The 16962-nt window shown below is 33.4% G+C and overlaps 1 protein-coding gene across 1 annotated transcript; it reads left to right on the top strand.

Moving 5' to 3' along the window:
- The first annotated feature begins 6560 nt into the window (after positions 1-6560).
- LOC142609100 (serine carboxypeptidase-like 45) lies at positions 6561-9058 on the top strand. The gene is made up of 5 exons (XM_075780731.1): positions 6561-6885; positions 7032-7137; positions 8484-8576; positions 8679-8796; positions 8912-9058. Exons 1-5 carry the CDS (start codon positions 6561-6563, stop codon positions 9056-9058), a joined length of 789 nt encoding a protein of 262 aa, XP_075636846.1.
- Positions 9059-16962: the final 7904 nt, after the last annotated feature.

The following is a 16962-nucleotide window of genomic DNA, read 5'->3' as shown; positions in this document are numbered from 1 at the left end:
ACTTTAGCCCAAAAGGCCTAGGCGTAATGGGCATGTGCTCAATTATGTTATATTAATCACTCATTCTTCTCATCTTTATTCAATGTAGGACTTCACTCACACATTTAACCCAACAATCTCCTCTTCATGTGTGAGTCTCTACCTCTCTGTGAGTTTCAATACCTCTTTGTGGGCTATGAACATGTCCTACTCACTCCCCCTTGCCTAATGGGCTTTTCACTTCATCAACGCATCATTCATGGGTTTCTCGTATACCATCCATGAGAACCACGTGTCAACCCCGCACGCACATCCATGGGAACCCTGCACGTCCATGTCCATTGGAACCTTGCACCACACTATTATTTAGCACCATTAGCAGTATTCCTTTGTTGGGTTCTTTTTTTATTTTTTATTTTTTTTAGGATCTTTGTGTGTGGGCCATTTAGGCTTTCTCTGTCCCTGCTGGGTAGGGACCATGAACACCTCACCCTCCTCTCCGCACACCACCATGGGCTCTGATACCACTTGTTGAGGGGGGTATAAACATCTTGGGAAGCTTCTTTGAGTAATTAATATAACATATAGAGATACACTTTAACCCAAGAAGCCTAAACCTAATGGGTACATGCTCATTATGTTATATTAATCATTCATTCTTCTCATCATTATTTAATGTGAGACTTCGCTTACACGTGTAACCCAACAAAGATAACCATAAAAAAAATCATAATAGTCTTCACATTTGTAATATAACAATTATTTATTATATAAAAAGTTTGAATTCTTATTCAAATGCATGTATTACAAAATTTAATTGGCAATATTTATTACAATTTTTATTTTGCCAAAAAGAAGTTTTTTAAAACAAAAATTGATAAAATTCTATTTAAAATTAATTATATCACAAGAAAATTAAGTGGATTAGTCATATCATCAATTGATAGTAGATTTTAGAAAAACATAAATTTAAAAATGTAATAACTAATTTTAAATATCAAGAAGCAAAAATAATGAATTTTAAAAATAATTATAATAAAAATAAATAAATAATACTTAAACAAATGCCCACTTAAAATTATTGCTTTAGGCCTCAAAATGTATCGAATTAGTTTGTTTTCTAGCTTTTATTCACATTCATAATTCAGAAGGAAGGTTTAAAGGGGTGTTTGGTTTAGGATGGTTGCCCCCACAATCATCTACGTAGGCCTGATAAAATTGAACTTGGATTCACTAACCCCATATGAACCCACACGAAAAGAAGGATATAAATAATGGGAATAATGAACTATATATTTTAGTTCAATAAGTTTACGACCCTGACCCAATTAGAATTGTACTTAGATAGGTCAAACATGAACCCTCTAACATTGATCTTTAAGACCATTGATCTTGGTAAAGTTTAGTGTTAACAAGCTACATGGTCACAAAAGACTAACAAATTATATACATACATACATACATACATACATATATATATATATATATATATATATATATATATATATATATAATTATTTGTATGGCTCTTGATTATAAAGAACATAAAGATTCTTCTTATCACATTCTAATGTGCTTTACGATCTAAGGGATTGAAGCTTAGTCTTGAACCATTTCTTGATATCTCCAAACGGATGTAGATTATGGTGCTTAGTTTTAATATTGAGGGTCTTCAGCTTGATCTCGATCTAAATTTACTGAAAAGACATTCTTACTTTAATTTTAAGAAATAAGAATTCACCTTATTTTTGAATGAGTAATGGTGTTTTCTTGTACTTAAACATTACTTTTTTTTAAAATTTTTTTTTTATATATGTGTTTGTTCTTTTATTTTGTACTAGTGTATAATCTGTACATATGCATGGTATAATTAAAAAAAATTTATAATTACACACGATTCAAATTATACTCTCTCTCTCTCTCTTTTATTTTTTTATTTTAATTTCTTTTGGATATACACATGAGATTACTCTTTCTTTCTTTTTTCTTTTTCTGTTTATTGAGCTTTTTATGATTTATTTATATTAGACTATTCGTCTTTTACACCTCATTACCTCACCTAGAACAAAATGACATGTGACATAAAATTAGACAACAATTAGAATCCAATTTAAAACATAACCAGTAAGTTACCCATGTGATGCATGGATAATATTGTAATGTTTTATGTAAAATAGTTTTGGAGAATGTTGTATATGTAATATAGCATAATTGTTATAGAATTTTATTAGAAATGAGTTCATCATAAAAAGAAAAAAAAATATAAATTGCTCCTACATATCCATTGTAATTATTTAATTAAAATAATATGAAAAAAACAACTTGTGAGGAATATTATAGAATAAAAGTTGATATAGAATGTGTTTTTTTTTCTCTTTTTCCTTAATTCTAAAACAAAATACATATCGCAAATACCCACAGTCAATCATATCATTTACGAAACCCATAAATTCACAACATTCGACCTTAACATCAAAATCATAATTACCGTTATCATTCAATATAAAACGCAAGTCCCTCTTCCTTGGTTGTAGCTAACTCATATGAATTAGGATTAGATGAGACAACAATATTTTAGCTAGGTAGGTGTCATTGAAAGATTGAAAATAAATGATATTGTTTTTGGTCTATATGTATTTGACATAGGATGGCATGAAGGGTTATGGATATGTATATATAAATGGGTAGAGGTGCAAAAGGTGAAAATTGTGAAATAAAATGCAAAGAGTTTGTGTATGAGTGGGGGATGAAAAGTCATAAAACATTGAAACAAATGATACAAAGAATATTTATTTGTTAATTAAAAGAGTCTTGAAATATTGAACCAAATGAAACAAAAAATTAATATTTAATTTGTTCTTATCTCTGATGTTACGCTTGAGAATATTTATATTCTTTTTACATAAAATATGCCACTTGGAAAAACTTCACACTTTCCCACATGAGGTATATAATATATATATATATATATATATATATATATATATATATATATATATATATATATATATATATATAGATGACGACCGTTGTTTATAGGCAACTATGGGATGCTTAATTTGGAATTCCTCCAACTATTTAACTATTTTAATTTAATGTTGCATTTAATTAGAATTTTCCATTTAGGCCTTTCATTCATTTTATACTGCCGCCTGCCGCCACGCGGATTCAATCAGCTTGCAACAATTGTTATTTTTTGTGACTCAAAGGACTTGATAGGTGGGTTAATTTTTCATTAACTTAGAACTTGGAGACTGTGATCAACTTCAGAAAACATCACCACTTTGATATTTTCCCTAATAAAACATATTAATCATTGAAAAATTATAAGGCTGCCAATGTATCCTGAAATTTTGTAAGTTTACAGGTAGAAAGTATATTTAGAATAGGAAATTATGTTGAATGAAGAATAAAGAAAGAGAATAATGTTCAAAAGCATCTTTATGTGCAAGGTCACTTACCCTTACCCTCAGCTTTATGTTTTTGCTTTTGCTTTTCTCTAAGCTAGCATACTCTGCTTTAGCCTTTAGCCCCCTTTGATTTTTTTTTATCCGTTTCTCTTGCTTTACTTCCCATTACCGTTCCTGCAAAAAGAAGAAAGTTGTCCACATAGCAAAAGCAATTTGGTGAAAACAAAATTAAGAGAACACATTGCTCTTACTTGTCTTCAATGTTGGAAAATCAAAAGCAGGAAGATAGGGGGGGTGGGGAGCAATTGTGAGTGGTCATTTCTGCACTTTGATAATTAAACAAAGCTACGAAAGTCGAAAGAATCCAATAAAGTGCTTAATGTATTACATGACTGAGATTTTTACCTGAAAGACTATCTTTGTCCTTCCAAGTGGGGTAGCTAAAATCTTTTAGAAGCATGTAATTTTGACAACCATCCCACTTGCTTTTTCAGCACTACCATTAATCTGCGTTTAAACAAAGCAAAAGCTTTCTCCATCATTTTCCTTCCAGCACACCTTGTGGTGCGTACAGTAATGACTATCAATCAGCAGCTATATCATTAATTCATTATGTTCTGTTGTCCTTTATAAAAATTAGGATTCCTTTTAGTTTATTAAATCCACATAAAGGGTTTGACAAAAATTGCTCATAAAAGGTATTATGGAGATGGTAGTGAAGTTGCAGAGGCCACATTCTTAAAGTTAAAGCCATGAAATGGAAAGAACCATCTAGCCCGGTTGTAATAGTTTACTCTGAAAACCACAGAACCAAAGCTCAATCTGTACCTGCTTCCCTTTGGGCAGCTTCTTATATATCTTCCAGGATTTGAAGTGTTTTGATATCACTATTGATCATAACTATGGTGAGAAAAGATATCTCACTATCTTTCCCATAAGATATGAAGAACTCATGGCAACAGAGGCGATGAAGACGGTTCCAGCTAGTAACAAACTTTTTATAGTATGTTAAAGGTAAGAGAAACTTTACACTAGAGAGTCTGGACAAATATCTCTACTCTATTTTCTGCAATGTATCTTCCAATAGCTACTATTTATATTATGTTCATGTTTCAACTTCAGGCATCAAAGCTACGAGAGCAGTGATTGATACCTCAACTACCACAATTCTTCTTGCTGGAATTTTTAATGCTCTTGTAGTAGCCAATCAGCTGGTGCTACAACCAATTATATCTACAAAGAGTAGATTTTGCAGCAAAAAGGAAATTTTAGCACAAAATATTGCCAGAAGAAAGGAACTCAACCTTCACCAATGAGTACACCAGCTGCTCCTAAGCAGCAAGAGGACTACAAACTGAAGGACATGAAACCCCAGCCGGGGGAACGATGGCCACATGGAGGACTACGTGGTGGAGGTGGGTGGATTAGCAGTGAAAGAGCTACGAGCACTTATGATCTTGTCGAGATGTTTTATTTATATGTTCGAGTTGTGAAAGCCAAAAATCTTCCCACCAATTCTGTAACCAGAAGCTGTGACCCATATGTAGAAGTGAAGCTCGGCAATTATAAGGGAAAAAAAACGTCGTGTTACAAGAGAAACAAATCATGATAGACTTGGCTTCTTTTCTCTTTTTCCTTTTAAAATTTTGTTGAAATATTTATTTTAAAGTGAAATTCAATAATGAATTACTTAGTTTAGAGGTGTAGTCTTAAAAAAAAACAAAGGCCAATCTTTTATTTCAAGTGAATAACGAACTTGAATTCTTGAGTTCCCTTTTTGTTACAGAAGCCAATATGTTATATGTGGAGTCATTGCAGGAGTGGACTTCTCTTATTCCGAAAATAAAACATTTTACACCAATGTCACTGATGACATGGCAAGTATGTTCTAGCCTTGTTAGAAAGAGATTAAATTCATTAAGAACGTGATGTAAAACCCTTGTTTTACAAGCTCCAATCTTAATATGCCACATCATCATTTCACAAATAATTACAAATAATCAAGTAAGATTCGCTACACACAATCAATCCTCACTAATACCCATAAGAAAATAAAAACTTAGCAATGCAAACTCAAATCCAGCCAGTCTTCTACGGCCTTTGCTCCAACCAGCAGCAGCCCATCTAGCCATCTTCATCGATGGTGAGTTCTGGGGAGGTGGAGGACAAGGAGGAGCATGGTTGAACTCTATTTGTAGTTTGTCTCCTTCTTCATTTCCAAAGCCTTCGACGTTGTTTTCTATATGCCTATTTTAAAGTGTGAGTTTTTGTTTCCAATTTGCAATAAAGGGTGGTAACGTCAGGCTATTGTGTGAATGTTTGTTACTGGGTTTGTTTCACAAAAAATTATTTTCAATTCTTCACAAGAGATATGGGATTAAAGGGTTCTTGCCTTCTTGGTAGGGATGGTCAGCATGTGTTGCATTTGCTAGGAAATTGGTATCAATGAAGCTTTCTAATCCCAGATTTGACTTTTGCGTTCTTGCCTTCTTGGCAGGCCATGATGGTCTTGATATGACCCAAGAACACGCCATCAATGAAGATGGCCAGATGGGCTGCTGCTAGTTGGAGCAAAGACTGTAGAAGATTGTCTGGATTTGAGTTTGTTGATTTTCTGATGGGTATAAGTGAGGATTGATTATGTGTGGCACTATTTGATTATTTGTAATTATTTGTAAAATAATGATGTGGTATATTGAGATTGGAGGGTGTAAAACATAGGTTGTATATCACGTTCTTATTAAATTTAATCTTTAGAAAAAAATATTCCTTATAAGGTGGATTCAATATTATGAATATTTTTACATAAATCTGACATTGAATATATATATATATATATATATTTTTTTTTTTTTTTAAATTAAGCACAAGACAATTTCATATTCCTACAACAATGGCTACTCAAATTTCCACAATACAAGAATTCAAGTATATATCTTGCAAGAGAGAACTATGTTGGTAATATCTTATTTTTAAGATGATCATGTAGAAGCTGTGACCTAACACAACACATTATCCAATCCATGCATGTGCCACAGCTTCTACAGCTCATTATCCAATCCAAGATAAACATCACAGTGAAGGAGATTAATGTGAGTTATAATTGGAAATATGAGTTCTACTTTTTATATTTTCTCCTAAATTATATATATAAAATACTTGACATTTCAGATGGGAAGTCCTCCTCTTTTTGACTTCGCAAGTGATTTCGACGGGGAAGATGAATTTTACTGGTCTCGCGGATTGATATCCAATGCTTCATATAAACTTCTCACAACAGTTTGTAGCAGCTCTAATCTTTTGAGCCAGGCTTTGAGAGGCAATCTTTCTGAAGACTGTGATCGTGTAAATACCCAAGTTTCAAAAGAACTTACTCTTTCCATCGACAAAAATAATGTATTGGGAGTCATTTGGACCCAAGAATCAATTACAATTAGAAAAACTAAATCCGAAGATAAGTTCAAGATTTCAACTTCAAGCGTCTCTTCCTCAACAGGTGAAGTCCAAATATATATATACCAATTGTCACAACACATGTATAATGTGTTGAGATCAACTCAACTCTGCCTTGTCTTCTGTATATTTCACTAACCTTGCCTTTTGGATCCTCTGCATGTTTACAGACTGTTACTGCAAACACAGATCCCTGCCTACAACGAAAAATAGGGGCATATTTAAATAGAACAGATGTGCAGAAGGCTCTCCATGCTAAACTTGTTGGAATCACTCAATGGACTATATGCAGCAGGTACGGAGAGCTTTTGCATTATCTTTAGAGAGAAAAAATAGCAACTATAAGTGCTTTTGCACTATCTTTAGAGAGAGAGAGAGAAAAAAAAAAGCATCTATAAGATTTAGAATAAATTTATATACAAGTGCTAGTTTAATGTGTCAAAAACTTAGAAGAAACTGCAAATCTTTGGATATTCTAATCATTTTCTTTGAGGATAAGCAGTTTTTTTTTTTTTTTTTTCACCGAAATTACATATTGTGAACATACCCAAATGAAGGATACACTGAAGTGGATAGTACTGGTTTGAATCTTTCATTCCTTCTCTCATTGGGACTAAAACTTATTAAAAAAACTAGCCTCATCACACGCTCTTCGCGCGTGCGATGAGACTTTTTTATTTAAGTGGTCTTATTTTGTAGAAAAAAAATTGTATTTTTTTATTATATAAATATAATTTTTATTTTGAAAATATAATTTATAAGTGAATAAATCAATTTAAAAATTAACAGGAGAGTGATCCTATTTTTTAGGCAATGTTTTAGTGAGAGTTAGAGTTGTATTTTTATCGATTGTCTTTTAGTTTTGTCTCTACTTAAACTAGGACTGTAGAAGCATTTTTGAACTAAAAGATGAAGAATCTAAATAGGAAAAACCCCTTAGATAGTAGTATAGAAAATGGAATAAAAAAGTCAATGGTAAGTGAAGAATGCAAATGTTAGGAATCTTTGTAACATACGCAAGCATTATCTCTAACATTTTAATTTGACATAAAAAAAATATCAGTAATAATTTATTCTATGATTTCTGCAAAAATTTCATTGGTTGCAGATGAAAGCTATTAAAGATACCATACTAGCAATTTAATTTAGAACAAAATTTAGTTACAAAATTGATTGTAGTTTAAGACTACAACCTTACTCAATATCTTTTTATTGGAGGTAAATTTTGACAAATCTACTATTGGATTACGTTTTCTATGCTTGCAAAATTTCTAGAAAATTAATGATCAATAGCTATGTCATCAATAAATTGTTTAAATTGCAAGTTTTTGTAATTTAAAATCATGCATAAAATATAAGCGTATAGATCATATAGTAAATAAAATTTGATTGACGCAAAATTTGACATGTATACTGAGAGCATAAATAATATGCAATTCAACGGTTAGATTTTCAAAATATATAGTAATGTTAATTTTATTAAAGAAAGTTATAACTTTAGGCTACAATCAATTTTGTAGCTAAACTTTGTCCTTTAATTTATTCATCAATCAATATTATTTGTCTCAAATTTTCAGTCCTATGCTCTTTGTAACATTGGTGATTCATAGGTCCTTTGTTTGTATCATCTCATTTTTTCAGGGTTTTGAATTATAATCTTGTAGACCTAGAGGTAACGACAACTCAACTCTTCGGATCATTTGTCAAGTCTGGCATCTGGACTCTTGTCTACAGGTATTAAAAGAAGATTTTCATTGAGAATTTTTCATTCTTCACTCCTTATTTTGGAAGAAGAATTTTGGTTATAGTTTATATAATTTCAATTAAATGTGGCAGTGGAGATGTAGATGGAAGTATTCCATTTACTGGAACTCGGACATTGATAGATGGATTGGGAAAGGATTTGGGACTGAGTGTAACTGTGCCTCACAGGCCATGGTTTGAGGGAAAACAGGTCAATTTTCTTATTAAGTTCCCATGTATAACCTTACGTGTATAAATTTTCTTAGATGACTTCTCTTTTTTTTGGTGCTTCATATTCTTTTCCAAATGCTTATTCTTTTGTCCAGGTTGGTGGGTGGACACAAGTTTATGGTGACATTCTAGTCTTTGTTCTTGTAAGAGGAGGTGGACACCAAACTCCAGCTACCCAACCAGAGAGATCACTCTCAATGTTGAAGGCATATCTTGAAGGGAAACCGTTACCAGACTCATGAACTGATGAAGATAATTGATAAATAGTTTGTTCAAATAAATTGTGTCAATCTTCAATTGAAATGCAAAAGCTAGCTAGCATGTGCTAATGTGCCATGCAATTTTCATAATGAAGTAGAATGAAACCATGTTATTCAAATAATTAAGTAATATATACTAGTTTTATTATTTTGAAATTCTTCTTTAAATCTCGTGATCGACTTGGAAACATTGGATCTAAGAGTTCAAGGGCTTTTATTATTTTACCAGCCACATGAAAACTCTTAAACGTGTTTTCAAAGAGAAAACTGGATCTCTTTGTGAAAAAATCCCTTTGCTGATCCTCCAAGTCTGAACTTCACTATATAATAGATGCAGTACAAGTTTGATTATAGATCTTCAAAACCTATACCCTCGGAGCGTCTACTAGCATCTAACTTCACTGAGTCCTTTATTCTACAGAGTCCCTTCAATTGATAAACCAACCGCTAGTCACCAAGTGAAACTTGGACTTGAACTGGGCTCTCCAAAGATTCCCAATATCAATCAGTTCACTAGCACTCTATTGTCTAGGTGATGATGGTAAAACTCCTCCCAAGATGTAGGAATGGTGAGAGAGAAAGAGAAGAGAAAAGCTATAGGTTCACTCTATGCACTGGCGGAGCCAGAGGGGGGCGAGGGGGGGCACCTGCCCCCCCTGACTCCTAAATTTTTTTTTTTTTTTTTTTTTTTTTTTTGTATTAGTATTCAAAAAAAAAAAAAAAAAACTTCTACTTGTTGAAACTTGAAAGTGACCAAACCACCTATTTTACCATTTTTTTATTTTTATTTTATATCATTATTTACACAATTTTTACTATTTATGATACTTTTCACAACATTTTATCTTTGAATGATGCTAGAGATATTACAAATTTTACTACTTATGTCTTACAAATTGGCATGTTATCAATCACTAAAAATAATTTGAAACATTTATTCATTATATTTTTCAAGTAACACTAATCATATTTTTACTCCATCAGTTTGTAAATTTTTTAGTAGCTATGAATTGATTGTTTTTGTTTATTTATTTTGATAATATGAAATATATTCATATTTGCTTACAATCGTTTATTTATTTTGTTATTATTGTTGATTAATGTTTTTTAGATAAATTTCACTTTTAATATTGTCTTTTAATTTTGCCCCCTCTAGACTAAAATCCTAGCTCCGCCACTGACTCTATGTATAGGTTTTCTCTCTCTATAAATGAGCACAATAAGTTGATCATAGCCCAAGACCCCGCTACAGGTTTTTTGTTTGGATCATAGCCCAAGATAGCGAAAATTTCTTCAATTGTTGGACAGAGTTCAGTAGTTTTAAACCGGAACATGTGATCTTCGGGATCCCATAATTTCACAGTAGCACGAAGGAAATCCCACTTGATTTTGACATTCCTCAGAGTCTTAATTCTCTCGAATTTGTAGGCTATAAAATTGGTTTTGGTTTTGAAATCAAAGCTACGAACCCATATATTGATGTCATGAATTGTTGAATGAGAAAAATTGTAATTGCTAGCCTTGGATGACTTTTGTGTGTGAATATTGTGTTTTGCTAACTTTTGCTGAGAGTTTTTGTAGGGAAGATTGCTAAAATAAGCTACATTAGTCTTTGATTAGGTTTAAATAGGTTTCATAGAGTTTGTAGCTAAGTAGGAGAGTGTTTCATGAGCATAAACAAAGAAAATATTTTTCAAAAAACCCAAGAACGTGAAACATGCGTTGAAAATGTGCGAGGAGTCTGTCCACCACAGCGTAAGCGTGAGGGCATGACCAGGTGTCATTCGGCACTGTAAAGTGCCTAATGGCACTCCTCAAATGCCAAATGGCACCCAACTCCACCATCACTTATTCATGCAATTTCATGTGATCTTGCGCTTTTGAACATTTTTTTCTAGACTGTTAAACATTCAAAATTTTTTTTTTTTTATTAAACTCTGGCATTCTGATATGCCTAACACATTTGTTTTGTTTTTTTTTTTTTTTTTTTTTTAAATCATCACTGGCATCATTATTTAAAAAAAAAAAAATTTCAAAACCATTGTCCTAAACTAGGGGCATTGGACCATGCCTCATTCATTTTCAAAAAAAAAAAAAAAATCATCATCATCAAGATTTAAAAAAAAAAAAAAAAAACGCATGTATACATTTTTTAAACTAGGGGCATTCGGTTCTGCCTCATTCAAGTAAGTGTAGATTCCATTAGAGTTAATTCATATAAGTTTAAGTTGGCACCACAAGACCTCATCAGGTGAACTCTAAACTTGTCTCAATTAAAGTTTCTACATGGTCAAGGTCATTCCAAGGACAAAGAGTTGAACATGGAAATTAATACAAGATTGTCTAAGGAACACTTCCTTTTTTCTTGCAAGAAAAATAAAAATACAACTCTAACATCATTGGGACTCCGGGTCTGCTTGAGAGAAGACCTCCTCGATCCACCTCTAGAGGAGCTACCTTCAGTATTGCCCTCTTGACTTGCATAAAATCGAGGATCATACTGATGGTTCTCGAGTTCAAGATTCCTCCAAAGTCCTTCTGGTAGAATCATCATCTCCCATTCGATGTGCCTAAAAAGTCAACAAAATTGAGTGACATTTCCGTCATCAAGAAAGGTCCAAGCAAAAGACACTCAGAAAGCATCATTGCATACCCAGTTCACCTAATTGAGCACATATTGGGAAGACTGGATACGAGCCAATGACTGCAAGCCTCCAATCATTCGTATACTTTCCTTGACTAGATCAACATCAACTTGAAGCACAAATCTGCCAGATCATGAACCATTTAATAAGCCAGGAAGAAATAAGGACAAAGAAATAAAAATGCAAGAACACACCGGATTGGGCCAAGAGACATTTGGAGTATGCTCTGGCCTATTCAAGGGCATGGAACTATACGTTCCATTAGGATTCATCACATCATATTGCCATGTCAGAAAATATGGATAGGTCTCCATGAAATAACTAGAAGAGCTACCAGCATGGTGAGGAGATGGAATCTCTTCCTCTTCATTTCCCTCTTCCTCCCTTTTAGAAGATGGAGCTTGAAAATCCAACATGTAAATATTGTCACCAAGCAGAAATATGGAAAGGAATATACAAGGTGAAAATTTGACTTCAGAAAAGGGAAAAGAAGTACCGATATGCCAGCCAAGCAACCTTGCAAATGAGTTCGAACAAATTCAGAATATGTTCCTGCTGTTCCTGGAACAATGTAGCCCATACAGGCCTGAGCAATCTCTTTATCAGTCAGAAGGTCAGCCAACCTGACGGAGGGACAAGGAAGAACTGGAATGGTTATAGGAGGATACGTATGTTGGACTTGGAGCAACACCCGATCACCAAGATACCAATACCTTCCATGCCCACATTCAAACAATGCTTGACAACCATTTAGCTCCAAAGCTTGCTCACACTCTGCATACTCCTCACATCCAACCCAAAGATCCAAACACAACTGAAAAATCACAAAGAAACCCAAAATGAGAAAAGACCAAACCATAATCAAACATCAAAGATCCCGTACACAAAAAAGGGGGAAGAAGGACTCACATCATCAACAGTCAAATTGTCAATCACCAAACGCCAAATTTCCAAGGATCGCTTGGAGGGTACTAATAAACAATATTTGGGCAACCATCGAAGGAACCTAGGAAAAATACCATTAACCTCTTCCCGAATTACAGGACCAACTCCAAAATACTCATATATCCAAACCTGGAAAAAAAAAAAAAAAAAAGTTCCACAACACCATTACCACATAGCCAAAATAATTTTCCAAAACCCACACATAGCCAAAAATTCCAAACCTCACCTGCCATACACATGAAGCCCCACCCAAGCTTAAAAGGCTGCGCCTAGAAAGTTAAGTCATGAAATGCAAATGGGTAGCATAAGCCATACCACCCTAGTCATAATTCTTGATTTGCTCAATGTTTCTCAAGCTCCATAAATAACATAGATTCATTAAACTGCCTAGGTCTAGGCACAAGAAATTCCCAATGAAAAGAAGCATGCACATGCGGGTACCCCTGGCCACAGTATCACATTTTGAAATATTCTCACACAACCATGACAAATGAACATTTTTACTCTTCATTTTGGAAGGCATTACGCCTAGAAGTTTCTTGATTTCATTTGGAGTAAGGGAGTCATGAACACGGATTATCTCACCACCTAATTTTAGGCTAGTGATGACGGTAAAATCGTAAGATGTCAACATTACCTCACCAATGCCCAAGAAATGGAAAGAACATGTGGTGTCTCAGAAGCGTTCTGCCAAGGCAAGGAGAAACTGAAGGTCATTGTATTCATAAGTCTCTTGGTTTAGTAAAAGCTTCAAAGAAAGTGCAAAGCCCTTAATGATAGTTTTGATGCCAGGAGACAATGCTTCCCACATGTTTTTCAACATTTGGAGACTACCTTGACTCTTGAGGCTCTGCAACACAAAAATTTGGCTCATCAACCCATGACAAATACCACATGTCCAAAAATTTCCCATGACAAAAATCACATGTTCAAAAAAAATGTCCCGCAACAAAAAAAAAAAAAATCAATGCCCCACCAAAATTTACCACAAACAAAATTTTTCACATACCTATGCACAACTACCAAATATTTCCCATAACCTTGCACAATCAAAAATTTCTTTTTTCACACACCCAAAATAGTCATCGAAAAAAAGGGGTTTTCCACATGTTCATGCCCATGCACAAATAAATTCTCACATAGCCAAAATCATAACCACAAAAATTTTCTATGAACCAACATCACATAGCAACAAAATTTTCCATGGCCAAAAATTTCATGCCCACAAAATTTGTCCATACTCGCAAATTTATTCATGCATATATCCACAAAATTTTTCTAGATCCATGAAACAAAATTTACACATCCCAACAAACTTTTCCACATACATCATGAATATGTTCATACAAGCCCACAACACAAATTTTTCACAATACCAGTGCCCCAAAACCCAAACAAAATTCCTCCAACCACATCACCAATTACCAACATTGCCAAAGTTCCATAAGCCACCAACATTGTCCAAATTACACCGTGATAAAAAAAACACACTTAAAAAAAAAAGCTCCGAAGCCAACATTACAACATGATTAATCATACCATGCCCCAAATTCTAACAACACACAACAAGATGACAATGTCTCACCATCAAACTTTCAATGAAGCATGAAACAACTTTTTTCCAAACAAAGAAACCAAAGAAAAACTCATCTTAATATCCATGTGAGAATATGAAGCATGGGTCTAGGGGTCTTGGAGAAGCCCCTTCTCATCATTCCAATCAAATGTGAGATCATATTTCTTACCATGAAAAGTAAGAAAAGAAGGTCCATTTGAAGAGGAAGACATTTTAGTGCAAAGAAAAATGGGTTTGAAAATGGGTTTCACCAAAAATTTGTGTGTAGCAAAAGTGCTCAAGAACACAAGGATCTAAAGAAATATCGAAAGAGATGGATAAAGGAAGGTTGGGAAGCTTAGAAAATGTTTTTTTTTTAAAATTATTTTTATTATTTTTTATAGAAGAAATGGTGAGATGTAGATGGAAAATCAAGGTGAAGATGAAGGTGAATAGTGTTAATGGAGGAGGAGAAGGTGATGGAGAAAGAGTCAAAAAAGAGAAAGATAAAGGAAATGGAGGGGCCAAAATTCGGCCCCCACTCTTTTGTTTCAGCTGAGTTGCTGAGTCAACTCCCTTTTTTTTTTTTTTTTTTTTTTTTTTTTTTTTTTTTCTTTTTTCTTCTCATTTCCTTTTCTTTTCCACTCCTAAAAAAAATCAAATCAAAATCACATCATGAAGAGAGAAAAAAAAAAAACAAAATTCTCAAAAAAAAAAAAAAAGAAAGGATGAAATTTTGTTTTTTTGGAACGGATTAGGGACAAAACTTCAAGTTCAAATTTTCAAATTTTTTAAAAATCCCAAATCCCAAATTTTCAATTCAAGATTGTCATTCCCAAGTTTAAAATTTCACAACCTAAATGCCCAAGTCTTAAATTCAAAATCTCCAGATTTCAAGTTGCGAATCTTCAAATCTTTAGTTTCCAAAATTTCAAGTTGTAAAAATTTCAAACTTCAAGTTTCATGTTCAAAGTTTCAATTCACAAATTTTCAAAACTCCAAGTTTCAATTTTTCAAAATTTCAAGTTTCAAAGCTCAAGCCTTAAGTTTCAAAATTTCAGGTTTCAAATCATTCAAAAATCTCACGTTTAAAGTTTCAAAATGCAATCTCAAAATCTCAAGGTTTCAAATGCCAAAATCTCAAGTCTCAAAATTTCAAAATTTCAAAATTTAAAATTTCCTGTGTCCAATTCAAAAACTTCAGAAATCAAATCTTTTTCAATTTTTTTTTTCTTAAAAAAAATAAAAATTCAAATCAAGAAAATCACACATTTCAGAATAGCAAGGGAACAACAAAGCACTCATCAGTTAAAGGCTAATTCCAAATTTTGACTTTTGCAAGAAGCAACTTGGTTTCAGGGTTGAGAAGTCCCTTGATTTCCTCAATCCAGATCAAGATCCTTTGGTTGCAGACCTTAGTCTAGATCAAGATCCTTTGGTCGCAGACATTTTAGTCTAGATCAAGATTCTTTGGTCGCAGACATTTCCTTAGTCCGGATCAAGATCCTTTGGTCGCAGACATCAGTCCGAATTAAGATCCTTTGGTCATAGACATTAGTCCAGATCAAGATTTTTTGGTTGTAGACATTTACTCAGTCCAGATCAAGATCCTTTGGTCGCAGACATTACTCCAGATCAAGATTCTTTGGTCGCAGACACTTCTTTAGTCCAGATCGAGGTCGCAGACATTTTTTCCAAATCGAGATCGCAAACAATTCCTTTGTCAAGATCAAGGTTGAAACATCCCTTGGTCATAGAGAAATCCATTTTCAAGATCAAGATTGATAATCCATTTGGTTGCATCAACTATCAAGAATCATTTCCAAAGTTCATCAGTTATCAGCTAGGTCAAGTATTTTCATTCTTTTGCCAAAAGGTAAAGCACTAGTTCTATGTTCCAAAGTTTTAGGTTCAAGGGCTAGGTAATCTTCGAAAATTCAACCTCAATTAAATCATGGCCGCTAAAATCAGTGTCTTTGTTTTACATTGACATTTGCTTTCCACGCTCTATCAATGAGGGGCATTATGTAGACACTCGATTTTGCACCCATGATTTAATCAAGAAAGATGGCTAGAATGATAATCCATGTACCCCAAAAATCATGATTGCATTGCATATCATAAAAATGATCTTGAGATTCTAACAGCCGTGATAGTATATCCGGTTCTCAAATCAGACGGCCAAATTGAAAAATATCGCATGATCATTGTGCCTAAGTAGAGTCGACCATGCATGATTAATTTAAATTAATTTTGATTGGTTAAACAATTAAAATTAATTAAATAATTTTGTGATTGGTTGATAATTAGTGTTTAAAGTAGGATTGCTTGCATAGGAATAAAGGGAATAATTGGATAACAATAAAATAGTGGATAATCTGAACTTTATCAAGATTTATTTTAGAGTATTTATTTATAAGATAATTGTTGCTGAAAAGACTGGAATTATCTAGAAAAGAGTTAAAAAATTGGAATCCGAATTGGAAACACGTCTAAGTGCATGGCCTGATGCAGGAAAACCCTAAAAAGGGAGCCCAAAAGGCACCCAAACACGAAAGTGCGATAAGCACTCAAGAGGGCCATTCGACACTTTTGGAGTGCCGAACGACACTTAAAGCTAGGGCTTTTAGGTTTCAAATAGAATTGCAAAAATTTCTTTGAACACTAAAACATCCTCTCAAGAAAGAGTGCTTCATGCAAGAGGTTGTTCTTACCCCCTATCTTTTTATTTTTTATTTTAT

This window comes from Castanea sativa, chromosome 9, assembly GCF_040712315.1.
Source record: "Castanea sativa cultivar Marrone di Chiusa Pesio chromosome 9, ASM4071231v1".
In the NCBI taxonomy this organism is placed as follows: Eukaryota; Viridiplantae; Streptophyta; class Magnoliopsida; order Fagales; family Fagaceae; genus Castanea; species Castanea sativa.
The sequence above is the reverse complement of the archived record's forward strand: the minus strand, read 5'-3'. Positions and strand labels throughout refer to the sequence as shown.

Excerpts from the sequence above, each read along its gene's own strand:
- LOC142609100 (XM_075780731.1), top strand. The coding sequence starts at position 6,561 with ATGGGAAGTCCTCCTCTTTTTGACTTCGCAAGTGATTTCGACGGGGAA. Across the intron at positions 6,886-7,031 it reads AAGCGTCTCTTCCTCAACAG|ATCCCTGCCTACAACGAAAA; the intron begins GTGAAGTCCAAA and ends CTGCAAACACAG. Across the intron at positions 7,138-8,483 it reads CAATGGACTATATGCAGCAG|GGTTTTGAATTATAATCTTG; the intron begins GTACGGAGAGCT and ends TCATTTTTTCAG.